This window comes from Drosophila subobscura, chromosome U, assembly GCF_008121235.1.
Source record: "Drosophila subobscura isolate 14011-0131.10 chromosome U, UCBerk_Dsub_1.0, whole genome shotgun sequence".
In the NCBI taxonomy this organism is placed as follows: domain Eukaryota; kingdom Metazoa; phylum Arthropoda; class Insecta; order Diptera; family Drosophilidae; genus Drosophila; species Drosophila subobscura.
Genome location: NC_048534.1, coordinates 7,413,247 through 7,432,802, shown reverse-complemented (window position 1 = coordinate 7,432,802; position 19,556 = coordinate 7,413,247). Strand labels below are relative to the sequence as shown.

At 47.3% G+C, this 19,556-nt stretch overlaps 2 protein-coding genes across 2 annotated transcripts; both read right to left on the bottom strand.

Annotated features, from left to right (window-relative positions):
* Positions 1 to 234: 234 nt before the first annotated feature.
* Positions 235 to 1,412, bottom strand: LOC117900544. The gene is made up of 2 exons (XM_034810944.1): positions 1,217 to 1,412; positions 235 to 1,154 (listed from the first exon to the last, which is right to left on the bottom strand). Exons 1-2 carry the CDS (start codon positions 1,226 to 1,228, stop codon positions 285 to 287), a joined length of 882 nt encoding a protein of 293 aa, XP_034666835.1. The 5' UTR covers positions 1,229 to 1,412; the 3' UTR covers positions 235 to 284.
* Positions 1,413 to 12,226: 10,814 nt separating this feature from the next.
* On the bottom strand, positions 12,227 to 16,825 carry LOC117901830 (protein obstructor-E). Its single transcript, XM_034812761.1, has 5 exons — positions 16,722 to 16,825; positions 13,981 to 14,215; positions 13,767 to 13,885; positions 12,508 to 12,904; positions 12,227 to 12,450 (listed from the first exon to the last, which is right to left on the bottom strand). Exons 1-5 carry the CDS (start codon positions 16,765 to 16,767, stop codon positions 12,297 to 12,299), a joined length of 951 nt encoding a protein of 316 aa, XP_034668652.1. The 5' UTR covers positions 16,768 to 16,825; the 3' UTR covers positions 12,227 to 12,296.
* Positions 16,826 to 19,556: the final 2,731 nt, after the last annotated feature.

Genomic DNA, 19,556 nt, shown 5'->3' with positions numbered 1-19,556 from the left:
AAGTAATTCAGCTGAGCTGAATCTGCAAATTTCGCTGCCAGTTTAAATATTAACGCTTAACGGTTCTGGCTCATGCGCAATTGATTGTTGAATAATGAGACGAAAATTATATTAACTCTTGTAATTGAGTTAAAAGTTAAAATACAATTAATTAAATTTCCGAATAATTATTTGACTCCCCCAACATTGTGGCCGTATGCAGCGAGAACGTTGTAATACAATTCTTTATCGTTTCCAATTTATTTCGCATTTATTGTTTCAACAAATTTCAGGTGTGTCACAATCTAGGCCGACTTTTTGTCGTCTCCACTGCTCTCCTCGTTAACAGGCGCTGGGGCGACTGTGGAGGTTGCGTTCTCGCTGGGGGCAGCAGAGCGCGCCTCCACCACATCGGAGTCATCGTTGTTGTCCACGGCAGCGGGAGGGGCAGCTGGCGTGGCAGGGGAGTAGGGGGGGAACTGCTGATCTTGGGGGTAGTCGGGCTGCTGCTGCTGCTGCTGCTGCTGCTGTTCTTGTCCTTCGGTATAGTCCACAGGAGTGGGCTCGAGCTCGGGCTGTGCCGGTGCCTCTACAACTTCACCTTGCTGCTGGCTGACCACCTGCTGAGGTGGGGAGGCGAAGAGATGATGCTGCTGCTGGTGGTGGATTTGCGTCTGCTGGGGGTAGTATATGGGTGCGGGCAGGGAGACGACAGGGGCGGAACGGGCGAGTACGAAAGGCTCTCGCTGGACCACGGCATTGAATCCGTTGATATCGTCAGCGGTGTAGGTTACCGTACGCTTGTAGCCATCGGCATCGAGCACGCTATAGGAGCCAGCCACATTGCCACCGTCGCGGGTCTCCACTTGGCTCTTGATGTCTCCGGTCACGGAATCGTGCACTCCATAGGAGAAGTCGTAACGTGGCGCCGACTCCACCTCCACGTGCTTGACACTGGCAACAGCTGGCAGGGCATAGGACTTTGTGTACACGGGCGCCGCGGGCACCACGGTCTTGGCCAGCACTGGCGCCACATGCTGGTAGACTGGAGCGGCGTACGCTTGCTGATAAACGGCTGCTGGAGCCTGATAAGTGGCATATGTGGCCGGATGGTAGCCAGCGAATCCTCCGCTGCAGCAGCCGGCGATCGCCAGAAGGGAGACAACAGTCAGAACCTGTGATTGGGAGGGGGATTGCCATGAGCTGCTGAAATGCGTCTTTGTATCCTTGGACTTACTTTTGGTTGCATTTTGAAAGATTTACTGGCGGTTTGTATCCGTGTTTGTTGTGAGAATGAGGCTTGAATTCCCCGACCCGACTCTTGGCGTTGCGAACGACGTTGCCTTAATGATGCGGTTCACTCCCGTCGCTTGTCACTTTATATGGGGCGACACAGCCCCCAACAGAATTAGCCATAAGAAGTGGCTCTGTGGCCAAACCAGTAATGGGCACAAAAGTAGTTGACAATATTTGACAATTGTTCGCGAAACTGGTTTTTGTCTTCGCTTTGGTATCGATTTCGGACTCGGTTTCGTTTTCATTTCGTTTCGAACTTTGATTTCAAGTTCAGCTCATTGCCGCCGCTTCCTTGTAGGCCTACTGCGGGGTGTGAGCGTAATTAATTGCGATTTGAGTACCATTCAATTAACTTTCCCATTGTCAACTCAGCACCTTTTCACGGCAGCCCCCCCGCAGGCATTTTTGGCCATTACACCACGCTGTGGGTTCAGCACTTGACACTCATTTTGTTTTTCTTGGAGACATGCGCGCCAATGGAGCGCAAAAATCGTCGTCAGGTTGCCCCCCTCTCCACCTGCTGCAAAGATATACAGGGGAGTTGTCACTTTTGCTTCACTTTGGATGCCCGTTTGTATGTCAGTAGCGTTTGCTTCATTTGCGGCATGATTTTCAGTTTTTCGTTTCAGAAAATTTATTTTTGTTCCCATTTCGTGTTTACTTTATGGTGGGTGTCCATGGTTGTACCCACCACCAAGCAGACAATTGGCACAGTTATGTACGGTATGGTATGTACATGAAATATCTCTCAACAACTGTGCTTCAAGTGCTTCGAACAAACGCCAAAGCGGGTTACTAATTATGGCACTCCTTTTATTTCTCGGAACACACCTGAATGGGGCACTCTGAGGTCAAATATTACATTAAAGGGCCAGCAAATCATCAAGTGGGTGAACAATTTTCTATGAATGGGAGTTTTAAGACCTTGAAAGGAATCCAAAATTACAAAAGTTTCTGCTAAAAGTCCCCACCACGAATGAGCAGCAGCTGCTCCAGCTCCATCAGGGAAAAATGGAAAAGAACGGAAACGGTTCATTGGCTGTGGGACTTTAATTAATACCAAAAGTACTGAAGGCGGTCCGAAAAGGTTTTTCTTGGAAATGCCCCCATAGACCAGGAAAAAGTTGTCAACTCATTTTGGCGGTTCGAATCGTTGTAATTAAGCGATTTCAAGGAACTCTGCGGCCCATTTGGAACATTACGCTGAACTTGAAATAAAAGGCGATCGCTGTTCAAACCAAATTGAAAGTGCGTGAAACGTCCATGGGCCATAAGCCTTTGTGTACGGTTCGTCTCAGAGGTTGGTGTGGTGCCATAAACATCCGATTACAGTGCCCGAACACGTACCACAGGCCATCAAGATGCGTAGGCAGACAATAACGGAAAGAGAGAGAGCGAGAATTATTCAGATGATATGCACATATGGCACTCAAATGATGGAACTTGAAAATTTTGCAAGCAGAGATTTAGGATTTGCCTTTAATAAATATATTCTGATTCTGATTAAATATGAGAAAACACTTTAAAAACGAGGAATTATGTAGTTATGGTTGTGTACTTGACTCTATCTTAGCCTAGATCAAGGTGAATAAAGGCGACTTTGTGGGCTGTGGAGAGAACCAATAGCTTATTCCCCACGCTTGTTTGTTGTTGCGTTCATGCATACTGACAAGGTATTCGCACCCGAAAGAGATTCCCCTGTGGGGAAGATGTAGAAGACTTTTCTGTCTGGATTCACAATGTTATTTCGAAACTTCTTTAATTTTTACCGAGACAGAGAGAAAGGGATATTTAAGTACGAAAAAAGAATACATGAAAAATACATCTTGCCAATGCTCAAACATCTCGATAAGTTAAGTTCGTTCAATTTCTCTCGCCCGAAATTGGCGGAAATGGCAAATCAATGCTAACTGATGCCGTGTCATTGAGAGGACTGTGGCGGGGACAGGGACAGGGACAGGTACAGCGACCAGAACAGGAAGAGGAACAAGGGCTCAATTGCCTATCAGCATTGCAATTAAAATGAAATGTGTGTGGATAACCAGGAAACAGGAACCTGCCAGCCAGCACAGCTGAGCAGAGCTCTTTGACATTTCACATTTGACAAATACTTAACACTATTTGCCAGACTTAATAAACCCGACTTCGTTGACTTTGGCACCGCCAACGATGAGGGCTGGAGGTGCATGGGAGAGGGACGGCAATGATTGATTGCACGTTAAAGCCGGAGAGCATCGCATCATTTCCTTTTTACACTTGACAGGAAATGCATTTTTAGTTGGCGCTGGCGAAATGAGCATGGCATCAGTGTGGTGGAGTGGTGTGGTGTGGTGTGGTGTGGTGTGTGCTGGCCGGAAGGGCGAAATGGATGAGAATGAGTCACGCGATGGCGTGGAGATGCGAGGTAGAGATAGAGAGAGAGAGAGAGGAAGAGGAAGAGGAAGATTGTACGTACGAGTATGCAAAACGAAATCACAGCTAGTGGGCGTTAAAGGTAACTCGAAGGGCTGTTGGGGCAGACAGAAATGCAAATGCCAGTGCCAGTGCTAGTCGGTGCACTTCATGCCAGGCTTTTGCAGACAATTTGCAGAAGAATCGCACAAATACTCGCACATAAACATTTTGTGGGTGTGTTGGTGCTGCGCTCGGCCATTGAGCAAGCCATTCGAACGGAAAGGAAGCGGAGGTGCTGGGCCCGACTGAGTCCTTGGGTTAAAAGTTTCCTCTCGCACTCGCCTTTAACTTGAAAAATCGAAAACGGAAAACTTTTCGGCCAATCAAGCAGGAACTGTGGCAACATCTGTGGCCAATTAAGGGGGGAAATATCTGCTGCCATCGGTGGCCAGTGTTGGCTTATCGATCAAAACTAGTGAGCCCCCGCCGAACCCCAAGCGTATAATCACCTTTCCGCATTCTATGAATGAAGTGCACGCACACACACACACACATCGCGCACACAGCGGACAGCTTCATAATACCCCCTTCCCCCCTCACACCCCGCTGGCTAAGACAAACGACCCGAAGCTAATCGCTGGCAAGCCCCCAGCCCACACTCCCCACCCGCGCAGCCGCCGCCGCGCCGCTGTTACGCTTTTGTTTGACGCCGAGATGCCGACAATGACAACAAATGTCGCCCCAGCTCCATTAATCCATCAAAATTGGCGGCGTTGAAACTGAAATCAAAATATGCGCCGCGGGTCGCTACAAGCGCTTAGGGGCTGACGTTAAAGATTCTGTTCTGAGCTAAAGCTATCGAAAACAACAACAATAACAAGGAGAAGGAAGTATAGATGGGAAATACCAGCAAGTTGTCGCTGTTTAGTGGAAGGTGGAGCAATAGCTTATTCACCACGCACAGAGAGACAAGCGCTAAAAAGAGTAATTAAATTCACCTTGGTATAGTAGAGAAAAGAATCGTGTTGAATTAATGCTGCCATAATTATATTTTTCCATAAATGGTCAAATTATAACAAACGCAAGTAGATCTTTAAAACTCCTCAAGAACTCTCGGAATCCTATATTTGATGGCTTCGGGCACAAGACAAACCCCTTTCGAAGTTAACCACATTTTCCTTCGGTTGTACAAATAAAGAAATTAATCAATTTAACGATCCGATTAGTGGGGGGAGTCTCGCGTGGCGTCAACGGACGGACGTGGCATTTGTCTAGGTTGAGGCAAGCAAAAAAATTGACTACGAGTCTGCCGCACGCTTCTCGGTGATTTATTTCCATTGATTTTTTCTCAGTTCTCCATTTCGCCTTTCGTCTGCTGTCTGCTGTTTGCTGTTTGCTGTCGCTGGCCGAGCTTAAAGATTATGCAATCAATTGCCATGGCTATAGGAGAACCCAGTCCAAGTTGACGGCTGGATTTGTGGCCATTGACAACGAGTGTACAATGTGACGCCTACAACGTCAACGCTGGCTAATTATAAAGTTGCTAAGCGGATTTTGTTGAAAAATGCCAAGAAGGGAGCGAACCCCAAACAATTCATTCATTAAGCTCGAGTCGCTGCTCCAAGATGCAAACTAATCAGCATAAATTGCATTGGGATGAGCCGAGGGGAAGACCCGAGAGCTAATTGCACTGGGAGATGCCAGATGCAAAAAGTTCAGCGGCAACGCTCAAAGCAACACTCGAGGGCCAAATGCCTGAATTCAATTCAAATTAAACTCAAGCCATATTAGCCCTGTATCCCAAATTAAACTAATAAACTCTTCAGCAGCACAATGTCTGTCAGTCGAGCACACAGGAGCCACACATGAACGTATGTGTGTGTGTGTATAAGTACGAGTAGCTGTGGATGCGACACCGCGAAGAAAAAAGCGTTACTCTAGGGCTTGAGCTAGGAGCCGGCGCCGCCCGACCGCCCGACCGCCCGCCTCGCATATTGTTTGCCCCACCCGCATCCCCAGCAGAGCGCGCTATTTGCCGCGCGGAATATTTTAATTAAAAGCAATTTCTACAATGTCAAACAACGTCAACGCACAACGCAACAGAACAGAGCAGAGCAGAGCATAAAGTGTTTTTCATAGCCATAAACGGAGGGGGAAGCGAGAGAGCAAGGAGGGCGTACTGCAAGCAGGATGCTGCTGCTGCTGCTGCCTGCCGATGTTTAAGTGTCAACAAGTTGATGATGTAGGTGTCGTTGGCATGTTGGCTGCCACGGCCGTATAGCGTCAAGAACGGCAGCCAGGCAGCCAGGCAGCCTTGGTGCAGAGACAAAGGCCAATCAATATGCAAAGCAGTCAATATTTGAAGCGGAGAAAGGTGCGAGGTGCCGGGTGCTGGGAGCTGGTGCCAGTGCAGTGATTATCTGCCACACTTGACGATTGTCGGAGGCGTCGACGGCCCTAAACTGCCATTGTTTGACTATTTGCGAAACAAGGCAGGCAGGCAGGCAGGGTCAGTCACTGGTAAAGGCTAACGGCTGCAGCTCCCAAAAGCTCCCACACACACGAACGAGTGCCGGAGTTTTCGAGTGACAGAGCAGCCAAGTGCAAGGGCTCTGGAAGCTTTTTAGGCATAAACAAGGGCGTCCGGAGGAGTCTGCACTTACCATGCCAACGACATTGTCTGAATGGGGAGTGACTCCTGGCAGCAGACACAAATGCAATCAATTCCTACAACTATTGTTGTGCATGTGTGTGTGGGTGTGTGGGTGTGGGTGTGCTCGTGTGTGCCAGACACTCAAAACAATCAGGGCTCAAAAACAGCATGAATGATGTGTCAGACGACGACGCAGCCCGTGTGCTCCTGTCCCTGTCCCTGTCCTCACCCACTCCACTCCGCTCTACTTATATCCTTCCGCTTCCACTTCCACTCCAGGTTCAGGTTGCACTTTTTGCCAGCACTTAAGCGCCTTTAAATATGCAGCACAGTCAAGCGTAGACACACTACACTCTCGACCAAGTTTGTTGTTAGCACAGATTGCTGCTGCATAGTTCAAGCTGCCGCGCTGTCTCGAAAGCGCCTGACGAGCGCCCCATGGCAGCTTGGACTGCGACACCTTAAAGACTTATGGTCGTGTTTTTCGGAAAAACAAAATAATAAAATTTGGAATGCCAAACCCCCGTCCACATTGGGTTCGATTGGAATTGTATATTTCCATTTTCTATACGATTTTATTATAAGATAACTAACGAAATGCATTTGCTCAATTCGCCGCTCGCTTATCTCAATCGAAGGAGCAAAAAGGAAACTTTTCACAATATCCGAGTATCCCATCTAGCAGAGTAGGTGTGTATTGATTTCTGCGCTGTTTTAAATTAAGCTGCAAAAGCGCAAAAGGACAGAGAGGGACACAGAGAGAGTGATAGGGAGAGAGCGGAGGCTCAGCATTGTGGCAACGAAAAGCAATAGTGCCAACGGCAGAGACAGCGTGGCCACGGGGCGACGGGGCGGCGGGGCGGCGGCGAACGCAACAGCAATCACTGACCGCATACATTTTTTAAATGCTCCCACAAGAATTCTACAGAATTTATATTTTGTTTGGAAATTGTTTCCCCAGTTTTCGACTAGTGTATGAGGTTGTTTAAAGTTGTGGCTGTTTCTGCCTCTTTTTTCTGTTTTTGGTGCGCACAAAAGTTTGCATTTGTAGGGAACTTTATGTATGGTTTAGGAGAAAAGAACATGCATAATATGTTTGAATTTAAACAATATATAGAATATATGGGGTACACAAAATATTTCGGATTAAAATTATAAACGGTTCATTTTCTATGCGGTACAATTAGCAGAATTCCCAAGCAAGCTTTTATGAAACGGCAATACTGAGAACCATCTCTTTCAGCCTCTCATTTTATGCAGCTTGTAGCTGTAAAGCTTGCAGCTCTCTCTCTATGCATCTCTCTCTCTCTCTGCCCAAGCTGCTTGCAGTAGAGCAGCGCGTTCGTACGATGATCTCTAGTAACCGTTTCCCTTTTGATCTGTGCTTGAGCATCAGCGCTCTGCCTACGCTCGCTCTCTTTTACACTAACGTAAACGCAGCTATGAGCAAGAGAATGTACAAGACGGTGCGTGCATGGCGTTGCATCGCGATGGTATAAGCAGTGGACAATAACAAACGGTAAAGTGCAAAGAAGACAACGAAATGAACAGTGCAAGAACAGCAAGCACTAACCAAGTTTACACTGCACACAATATTAAGAACCTACAAAGAATGTACATTTAACTGAAAACTAATATCTTTAGTTAAACTGAAAAGCATCAAATTTCTATTGAGCATTTTACCTTTTGAAGGATAGCTCGTTTCATTTAATCCGCTTAAAACGGAACCGCTCCCGGGCCAGAGGCCAGACCTCACAGATACTTTATCATCGTGGCTCCTATTGCTAATCCCCAAAATGTACATCAAATTAAAAATGCGGCTTGCCCGCTAACCGCCTTCATCATTAAATGACTGCACAAGTCCCTAAGCTAAAATTTCATAAATTACAAGCATGGCCACGCCCACAATTTGACCACAGCAGTGCCTCTCCCTCTCTCCCTCTCTAACTCCAACTTCCCCTGCAACTGTACATGGCTCGTATGGTTTGTTGCTCATATGCTAATTGCAATGGGCATGTTTGTTGTTGGCTTGGCGGGGACCACAGGGCGCGCACACAGTCGAGTTAATTTCATTGCTGAGTTGTGACTCAAGGGCAATATTAACATGGAAATTATGAACATGCCGGGCAATGAAAAGTGACAGCCGCCAAAAAAAACTACAACTACAACAACAACAACAACAACTCCAACAAATACTTAAAACACAAACACACACACACAGGCCACTAAAAACAAATTGCAAATGGCCAGAGAGAGAGAGAGAGAGAGAGAGAGGAACCAGAGCCAGGGTCTGTTCCGTTCCGTTCCGGAAGCGGCCGCAGTGCACACGCCCCAAGCTTAGACCCAGCACACAAAAACAAAGAAATTCATTTCTATGGAACACAAAAATGTTTAGGATGTTGAGCTCAGCATCCATCGACCAACGGACCAACGAACTGGACCCCCAGCAGAAAGAGAAGAGAGCACAGCACAAATACGGGAACGTGTGGCAGAGATGTCTAAAAATTTCGCCGCAGCGGTGCACTCTGTGTGCAGTGACCAACCCGTTGACACTCCGGGGTTATGGCGCTGGCCGGGGTTCTAGTTGTCAACTGGTATCGCTTGAATTGCATATTTTGCGGTGCTTAAACAACGAAAACAATGCCCATCCCATCCCGAGCTGCTTCGAACGGACACCAACAAAAAAGCATAGCATAAAGTGGTGCAATTTTATATATTGCATGGCGCTCTCTCTCTCTCTATGATTTATGCCATCATCATAATAAATTCATATGATTTATATGGGGATGCCTAAGGCGAGCCAACCAACACACACAGCCAACTAGCCTCAGTGTGCTGTCGGTGGCTGTGCTAGTTACCAGTCGGCAGTTCAAATTGCTTTTTCGCATTAATTGTAATCCAGAGGATGCCTTTGCCATAACGCACACGCATTGCCGGCTCGTGCCCGTGGCTGGGCTCGGGTGTAAGTTTTGGCAAATTCATAACTTTTGACAGTTTTGGGTTGGCATTTGGAGGTCCATTTTGACAGCTTTTAAAGTTGGCACAACATGGCAGGCAGACTTCTGGGAGTAGCGAAAGGCATTTGAAATGTCCCCATGGCCCCCATGGAATTTCCATCTGGGTGCCACCTGCAATTGGCTTCTTTGAGGCGCGAGCATTGATTTTCCTGCGGCTCTTCCCACCCGCTGCCACTTGGCAGGGCCAATAAAGTCTGCCAAAACTTTGGCCTGCCTCTGCAATGAAAGGGATGTACGCAGACCGAACTCACGGCTTTCATCAAATTGAAAACTGCCCAAGACCCCGAAACTTTTGCACCAAATTGGATGTCAAACTGATTCAGACGTTTCCCTTGCCTTCCTGCCTGTCTGTCTGTCTGTCTGTTGCGGCTGTGGCTGTATCTGACGGCGCACTTATGAATATGCAGATTCCTGGACAAGATGCGTCAGGTGTGACGTCGAAGACGTTTAGTTTATTAAACTTGGGGCTGCCCAGAAGAGTGTGCAACACTTAATTAGCAAACTAAATGCTCGGGCAGGCCAAAAGTTTAATGAACTTGGCAGGCTGAGGCTGAGGCTGCGGATGCGGAAGGAAGATGAGGGCTCAACATGCGTACAATAACTGAAATCAAAAGGAGGACCCGCACCCGCAGCCGCACCAGCACCCGCACCCGAGCAGTGGCCGACCCTCAGGCGCTGTCTGCACAAATTAGCCGGCACAAGGCGCAAAAAGGATATGCGAAAGTGGTCAACAATTACACTAGACTGGGGGCGGAGAGCAGCAGGCAGGACCCAGGCAAAGGCGCCAAGAATAAGCGGCAAACGACCTCAATGAATGACATTTAATTATTTCATCAAGAAAGCAAACAGCCCAAGGGCCAAACAATCAACTTTTTCCCGGAGCATAAGGCACAATGCCTCGTTTTCTTTTTGGGCTAATAATGAGGAGCAGCTAAATAAGTGGGCAGGAACCAGGAAGCCCAGACTTGGTTGCTTGTTCCCTGTAAGGAATTGGCAGAGCTTATCCACAAGTCAAAGAACTACATTTTCGACCTTCAGACTTTGCTTTCCCCCATCAAATAATCAGACACGCGAGCAACCCACCCAAGTGCTGCGTATGGCAATGGAGAGACAATGAGGAATGCATCCTCAATCAGGAGTGAGGAATTGTGATTCCCGCTGCCTTGGGGGCCCTTGGCTATTTGAACAGTCAACGGTTCGTCCCCCTGACAACATCGCTGCTGCTGCTGCTGCTGGTTGCTCCCTGCCAGTGACAATTACGCAAATTGTTGTTGTCTTTATGTAAACACTTGTTTATGTCAAGTTTGACATTTGATACGAACGCATGCTGGCCAGCAAGCAGGCTCCCAGCCAACAAGGACATGGCCAAGGGTTCCAGCAGGAGAGCTGCAGAGTCGCGGCGCAATATGTCAGGCGGCAGGTGAACTTTGGACATGTCCATGTTACACTTGATTAAGTAGGCGCTGAGTTCGACGAAATGCTTTTTAGATGGACCTGGACCTGGACCTGGACCCGTGGACCAACGTGGACCCTCAGACAGCGCTTGTTGTGGTGGCTGCGAGTGGATGGGCGGCTGGGGGTCCATTGTCGAGTTGACATGAGGCAAACGACGCGTCGTGGGGCAGCGGAGGCTACAGGACGTGCCAAATTATTGACAGCAGGGCGAGCTTGGGCTCTGAGTGAGTGGCACACACACAGCCAAGCACATACCTGTGTGTACATGGGAGCGTGTGTGTGTGTTGGTTGATTAATTAGAGCCAGATGCTCCCGAGGCATTTTCGCCTGTCCATTTCTTCGTGGGGTTGACGGGGGAGACTGCTGTGTGGCTGCGGCTGCGGCTGCGGCTGTCTGTGTCACGTGGCCTTGCGTCATAAGTCGCCGCTGGAAGGGTCGTGGCTGTGGCTCATTAACGCCAAAAAATAAGCAATAGCAAAAAAGAGAGAGCCGTGCAATCAAAGGGAAGGACTGAGTATATCCAGACTCTATTCAATTTGTCTGGCAAATGGCAATGAAGCATTGCAGGCACGAGCTTAAGCAGGAACCTTTCTTCCTTACCAACTGGCCGGCATTCAATTCCATTTCAGCAGCCGTTCTCCTTGGCTGCATCTAGTTCCTAGACCCGAGCCGTCTTATTACCAATATCAGACACAGAATCCATTTATCGTTACCCCAATCGAATCAATAAATAAATAAATACATTCAAGCAAATGTTTCAAGCATTGCCAAGTAAAGTGTCATCCCTTTTGCTTTACTTTAGTGCTTAAACAATAAGAATTCTCAACCCTTTCCCTTTCCCTCCCTGCCCAACCCTCTTTCTTGGGATGTCCCTTTTCCCATTGCAATGGCCACTGTAAATCTCGCCTTTCAACTGCTCAGCTCACAATTTTCACAATGCAATTTCAATGCGTTTTATCGAATGCTCTTGTCTGCCAAACGTCATACACATGTTCCCTGCTCCACACACACACACACACACACAGCTGTGCATGTGTGTGTGTGTGTGCGGGTATCTGTGTCGAGTTGTTGCCATTTTGTTGCATACTTTTGTGCACGCTCATCGGCAAATTGAATTTATGCGCTGCAGGGCACTGGCAAAACTCTCAGCGAGGAGTCGTTGCAGGGCAGGGACAAGCATTGATTTCGTCATGTCAGTGGATGGGCGGGGGATTGGCATGGAGAGTGCTCCGGATTGTGCGCATAAAATCCTGTCGTTCTGGCTACCCATCAAGCTCTTCTCACACAAATTCCCCTGCATATTACATTTAGCTGAGCGCAGGGAAGGGGCTAATTCTGCAGCGCTATCTGCGGATTGTTGCTCACATTGAGGACTGCCAAGTGGCTCTGTAAATCAGTTGGATTAGGGCTAGAACAGACAGCCGCCACATCATTAATTATAACTCCTACAAGCTTTTAATTTGCAGTTCCGTTTCGAACACTAAATACTAAACAGTCGATGCTTAGACCTCCTCCTCCTGCTCCACCTTGGGCGTGGGCTTGCGCCTGGAGGGGCCGCGTACGCGTGGCGGCCTCTTGGTGGTTGTGGACTTGGGTTTCGGGTTCTCCAGCTCATCGAGCTCGGCATCCGTTAGGCGATCCTTGTACCAGTCAGCGCTATAAGAAATAAATACATTAAATATGAAATAAAATACCCAAAAGTATGGCCCTTACCAATCGGGCACCTTGCGCGCCCAGTCACAGTTCTTGGAATCCTCATCGAAGACCTGGCCGAGCTTGCAGCCATTGCGCCGTGGCAGGTCTCCATTGACGCACACATAGAAGAACTGGCAGTCATCGGGGTCGGCATAGCGGGGATGGGTTACGGCAACGCTCTCGTTCACCTTGGGACACGTAAACTCAAAGATATCCTCCGACTTGCAGCCGGTGACGCCCACTTCATCGGGCCACGTGCAGATGCCGGTCTTGGGATTGAAGACCAGCCCCTGCGGGCAGGTAATCATGTTGAACTTGCCATCGACGCAGAAGTAAAACTTGTCACAAATGCCGGGCTTCTCGTGGCCAAAGTATCCGTTCTTGCGAGGGCAGTGCTGAGAGGATTGGGGCGTTTCTGTGGGTGGATAAATGAGGGGAAATGTTATAAACTTTCAAGCCAAACAAAGCATTCCCCTCATCGAATGGAAGCCTTTTCTTTACGCACTTATGTGTAGGGATAAATTAATTACAACTGGTGTACATTTAGGTGAATGAATATTTACATATGAAGCACTTGGCAGAGTCATTCGAGTCAGCAAAGGGACTGTGGGGGCAGCTCTAATTGCTTTGATGGGTGGCAAATAATTTATTTAAAAACTAAACTAAGGTATTATTAAATATGCTAAGAAGTGTGTGCTAAGGCATTCCCTTTCCACTCGTAACTTTACTCGTATTATGGGCACGGGTGAGTGAAACTTTAATAAAGTATTTCGTGGAAAAGTTTCAAGGATGCTCGAGCCTACACGTGGCCAAATGTCAAAGACTTTTCCCGCTTTGGCTTTAAGCTACGGGAAGCCAATTGGGGATGGTTTGGGCTTAAAAATTCGCTCGCATCAGGGAAATAATAAAATCACGAATAAAACAAGTCTACGGAGAAGCGAAAAATAAAAACAAAGCACCGTGCCGAAGACTTGAGATTCGAGGTTCGAGCCTCTCGCGACCAAAGACCTATTGACGACAACAATTTAGGTTAACCGCCTCGCATGCCGTTTGCATAATAAATAAGTTAACAAACCGAAGGAGGAAAAAACGCAGGCAGAAGTAACGAGCAAATAAGTGCGGGCACGCAGCGTGTTTATGGTTTGATTTTGGCCAGAACGACGACTGAAGCGGGGGGGCCGCAGGAGGGTTTAAATATAGCACATGGCGGGTGGGATTTTTTGGTTGCACGTTGGGTTTACAAATAAGGAAGCAAAGCCTCTGGGCTGTATACTCACGTAGCTTGGACCGCTTGCTGCAATCAATGTTGTAGGGCAGGTCGCACTTCTCCTCGATGGGCGTGTAGTCATTGAAGACCATGCCATCGGCACAGAGCCGCTCCGTGGGCACCCCATCGCTGCGTGGAAGAAGTGCAAGGAACGAACAGTCAATCAAACATTACATCCCAAAACCAATCAACTTCCAACTGGCAATTGACAAGTTGACACTTACAGACAGGCGTAGTATTTGTCACACTGCTTGCTGTCCGGATAGAAGCCATTCGCCTCCGGGCACTCCTCGCTCGGCTCGTACTCGACCGCCTCCTGCTTGCGCTTGGGCACCACAGCCGCCTCCCCCACGGGGTCGCGATCGCGTGGTGGAAAGTGTCGCTGCGATGGCGGATGACCCGCACCAATGCGGAATTGTCCACGGTACTTGGCTTGCTGTGCGATCGTTGTTTGGATGCCTGCAAAGAGAGAGAGAGAGAGAGAGAGAGAGAGACCGGTTAAGCTTTGAAAATGTTTGGCTCGGTGTAGATAAGCTTTGTTTTAAAGCTCAACTTTTCCACTTTGTTTGCAAGAAACCAGTTTGAGACAACTCAAAATGCTTATGCAGAAATGTGTACACACATTTATGCATACATTTATGTATAAGTTGGCGCTTTGCTCCGTGGGCTTTTTGCTCTCCGTTGGCCAATATTGCGACACAGGCTAAGCGGCCGAGCGACCTTAAAAGTGAAAGTCTCCCATGGACAGCTGTTTTTGAGCCGCATCAGCTGTGGGCCTTGAACCCAAGACACGCTCAATCAGCGGTAAGACATTGTCTCAGCCATGCACTTCCGACAACAACTGCAAGGAGCCGGGAGCGCTCCTCAAGGTAAACCACTCCAACCAGGCTTTGCGCAAAGAAATAACAAAAAGCAAACTGAGCTCGAGAAACGAGTAAGAGACGATTTCAATTTCAAAACCACCAAGCTGCCTGATGCTGACGTTGCTCTGGCTGACATTCGATTAAACGTTAATAAAGAAACAATTCCACACAGCAATTAGTGCGTGAAGTGCCAGCCAGGCAACATTTAAGCCAGGCAGGCAGCAGCAGCAGCAGCAACAACTAAAACAAGAACCGAACCTCGCCACGACAGCAACAACAACAGCAACAACTACAACAACAACGACAGAAAATGCCAAAGTCGACAGCGACGGCGACGGCGTTGGTGTCGCTCGCTGCTCATGCCGCTGCAGCTGTCGCTGCTTGTCATTGAAACATGTTTCGTACACGGGACGGGCAACAAAAAGAGAAACAGGAAAAAGTACCAAAAGCTTTCATAGCTGAGCTGGTTAATACTCTATTAAATGCGCACAAAGTGATGGCTCGGGAAATTCCTGCAACAAGACCAAAATAAGTTGCTGCTAATTTATAATTTTGTTCGCCTAAAAATTGCATGAAAACTGTGACCCTGTCCAAGGGCATTTCCTTGTCGGCTTGCCGCTCTTATGAAGCTGTTCTCCTTTTTTATGGGACTGACTCTTTTTTTTGGCTGCAGATGAGTGTGTCGCAGAGCGTGGCCTATGCGGTTTGAGTTGCTGACTTGGACCCGGCCCCGGCACTGACAGCCGCTCTGACAGTTTGTCAACAAGTTTGTCATAGAGTCAGGCGGAGTCTGTCGAAAAGCGAGAGCCCGCTCCCAGCCCCGTCCCGTTTGACTTGGTTTCCAGTCCGGTTAAACTAGATTAATTGAGTGCCTATGCCCGTGCCCGTGCCCGTGCCTGTGCCCGTGCCTGTGTCTGGGTTTTGGGCCCTCTCTGAACTTTTTCTGTGATCCGTTTTCTTTCGGCAATTGAATTCAAGTCACACACACACACACACGTTGTGGGTGTTGAGGCGTTGTGCATGTCGCATGCGTGTTAAGTTCAATGAACAATAAAAAGATTAAAAATAAACAGTTTGAAGATGGTTTTTTCTTCAAGTCATTCATTGAACACCTATCGGGCTGAGCTCACAAAATTGTGCAATTGAATGTTAAAATATTTTGGGATACAATTTCAACACGAGCCCGAAAGTTAAATAAATTATAAACTCTTTGCATACGTGAGCTTCAATTAAATTACAACTTTTCCATTGTTTCGTCGGAGTTTTCGCTGCACGTCAGGAGGCTTTCCAGTGCAGATTTAATTTATGCCATTTCCCGTATGAATGTGTCGCAAATCCGAGAATTGCAATACATTCAATTATGAGCTGCCACAATTTGCAATATTTTTCATGGCCATTTTAATGTAATTACAAAATTCGGCCACACACACACACGTTCACACACACACACACGTGCAGACGCAACAGTTGCTTGCATTTCAATTTGTTAACAATATGAAATTTTAATGCTCTGCATATTGGGGGGCATTACGGGGGAGACAAACAAACTTTTAATGAGCTTTCACGCAATAAATGAGCATACAATTTGCCCGCAATTAAATTCCCCCGAAATTCGTGTTGCATTTTTGGGTGCGGCCATGAAAACTAACCAAATGCCATGCAAGTTGACAACTACAACAAGTGTCGGACACGGGGCAGGGCTTTTGTCTCTTTACACGTGTATTCCTGCCATCGAAATCAGACACACAAATTGACATGATTCGAGTGCAGATATAAACATAAACAAGAGCACAAACAGAAATAATTTTAACCACAAAATGTCCAGCTTAGATGCTGGCACGGAAAAGTTTTCCAAATGTTTGGCTTGGTCCATTCAACATTTGCATATTGTTCCATTTGTTGGATTGTTTATTTGCTTTTGGTTTCAACAATTAGACGGCGATTGTGGGTGTGATTGTGTGTGTGTGTGTGTGTGTGTGTGTGCAGAGCATTAAAGTCAGAATAAATTATGGAAAAATGTATTGGTGAATGGGAAGCATCGTGTGTTAATGACGTATTATTAATTGGGAAATGCAATTAAGTGCTTTTTTGTTCAGACTTACCCACAGCCAAAGCCAGCGCAAATATGCAAATTTTCAAAAGCGCCATTTTATTAGTCAACGTAAACCTGCACAGACAGATAGTTTAATTTATAAACTCCAATTAAAATTCTTTCAGACACTTTAAAATGGCATTTAATGGAATGCGAAAACCTTTTGCATAAAATTCACTTTTTGCACTCCTCCTCCATTTTCATCTTTCCATTTTACCTCGTCCGCTGTCGGACTGCACTCACCAAGCTTTGGGACCACTTAAAGCTTGAAAGCGGATTTAAGCCAATCTTTTATTGTTTATTAAAACCCGTTAACGTGAACACACATTGAGTGCAAGGAAGGCGCTCAAGTTGCGTTCGATTTGAGTGATTTCGGGTTTTGCATGGAAAAATACTCAATACCACAACGCAATTACGAGCCAGAGAGAGCGAGCAGGAGAGAGCGAATACGCAGTTAAGTGCGGCTTAGCAAAGCTTTTTTCTCTCACTGCCGATCGAAAGCTTTTCCCACGATCTTTGCCATCTCTTTATTCCATTTCCAAGAAGAGTTAAACTTAAAGAGAATAATTTAAAAATGTGGTATGTGAAATGCAAATGAAACAAACTCAAGTTTGCGCTCGAAAACATTTCTGTGAAAGCAAACTGAAGCATGTGCCACTAACATCAACAATTCCAATAAGCTGTAAACAAATGGGGAGCGGAGCTCGTCCTCGGCAAACGATCAACCGCAACGAGCAGCTCCCCAAAGAAAAGCAGCAACACAAATATGGCACCAAAAGCAGCAACAAATTCCCAGTCGAAAATGGAGCTACCCAGGAGAGTGATTTTACAAAGTTGTAACGGGCGCATCCACTTGCGAGCAGAGCCGGAATGGGGACATTTGTCAAAAAGACGACAGGACGTGCTCCATCGATGATTTGCATTTTTGAAATTAACCAAAAAATATGACAAAATGTCGTACACAAGTTCCTGTTCCAGGCCTCGCCTCGGATGGCTCTGCAGGTGGCTCCAACTACGTTTGCTGCATCATTGTGCAGGCACAAAACACATTTAACTTGTCAAAGCTTTCGGCTCTGCCTTGCCACACACACACACACACACACACACACACACACTACTTGGGGCAGGGCACGGCCTTTCCGGAGCTCGCTCGTTTTCCAGCTCCTTGGTTTTCATTTGCCTGTCATTTTGTGTGTAATAATTGTGACAAATTGTTCTTTTCTCCGTCCGCCCCATCAAGAGTTACAAATTTAAGTTAAGATTTCACCCAAAAGTAATGGAAGCTTTCTATGTAAATGGCATAATTAAGTGGAATGACATAAATAAGGATAGTTGGTATTTAGGGAGAAAATGATGCGTGCAAACACAACATAATCCTGCGTATAAGTCGGAAAAAATGGTATGCTTCGGGATGTTTAAAGCTCCAAAATATGCTAAATAAAGTGCAGAAAATGGAGTGGAATTAGCCACGATTACACCACACAATGCAGTGCACTGCCACAATGGCATCACAATCACGAGTGAAAATTAAAACGTTACGCTTGCAGAATTTCCGTTTTTGTCCTTCCAGGTTCCAGTGCCCAGGGGCGGGGGCCGTGGAGCCATTTCAATGACACCCGCTTCAATGCCTCAGCTTATGCCCTGGCAGTTTCAGAAGTGACTGTGGCTGTGGCTGTGGTGCTGCCTTTCTCTCTCCGACTGGCAACTGCTGACTGCGGTCGAAAAACTTTAGCCAAAAGCTAATCATAATTTCTTGCTGATAGTTTGTCCAAGTCCTTGTGCACGGACCCACGGACGCCCCGCCACAGCTTGCACTTTTTATCTATCCTCCCGCGTTATTATTATTTTCAATTTCTGGGCAGCCGCAGCGCCCTAAGCGCCACGTTATTGTCGTATAATTGAATATAATGGCAAATGGCAACGGTCTCCAGGGGGTACCATTCAATGGGGGGGCGGTGCTTGGTCTTGCTCATTGTGTTAGCCCTCGGCCAGCGCGACAGTTTTCCGCTGTGTCCGCAACAATACGTTTCCCCTGGGGGCTGTGCATGTGATTGGGGCTCACTCACTGCTCATCGAACCTGCAAAGTTTTCCTGCAAATATGTAGGTTCCATCTGTCCGATGCACTTTTTGTGCTGCTTTTAAGCCCCGGGGAGATTTTCACTTAAATCGAATTGCCGTAAAGTATCCAATGATTTATATCATAATCCTGTCACATGCTTTACTGATTCAATACATAAACTCCGGGGGCCTGGGGGCAAACCGCCAACGCACTCGAATCAGCTGCCCAGCCACAGACCCTGCCATGTCCCGCCCTGTCCGCGTCACATTCCTGTCAGCGAGTCGATTTTGAGTTGTCAGTGGCATGCCACACACGTGTCACGTGCGTCATTGGAGCCGCTACTGCACGGTAGCAGCTTGCCTGCCGCCGTTTGTTGATTTCCCCTGTTGTTTTTTTACATTTTTAATTAATGAGCAGCGTGCCCCACCGTGCACTGGCAGCGGCGAGATAGCTGAAAGTCTGAAACTAAGCCTCTGTTTTGTCATGTTTGGAGTTGTGTGTTTGTCCCCCCCTTTTAGTCGGGGCATCAGCATTTTTAATTGGGATTATGCATTGTTTGGTTTACATAAGTGGGCGACTGCGAAATTTAAATGACAATTTTCCATTGGACACTTTGAATCAACAATGGACAGCGGCAGCAGCAGCAGCAGCGACGACGTGGCCTGATTCGGTTGGGCGGTTGGGCCCGCCACTAATCAGATCATGAGATAATGCAGGAAACATTTCTGCCAGTCCACACGCATTCTAGGGCCCAGGAGGGCACTGTGGAGCACATCGCAGCGGCA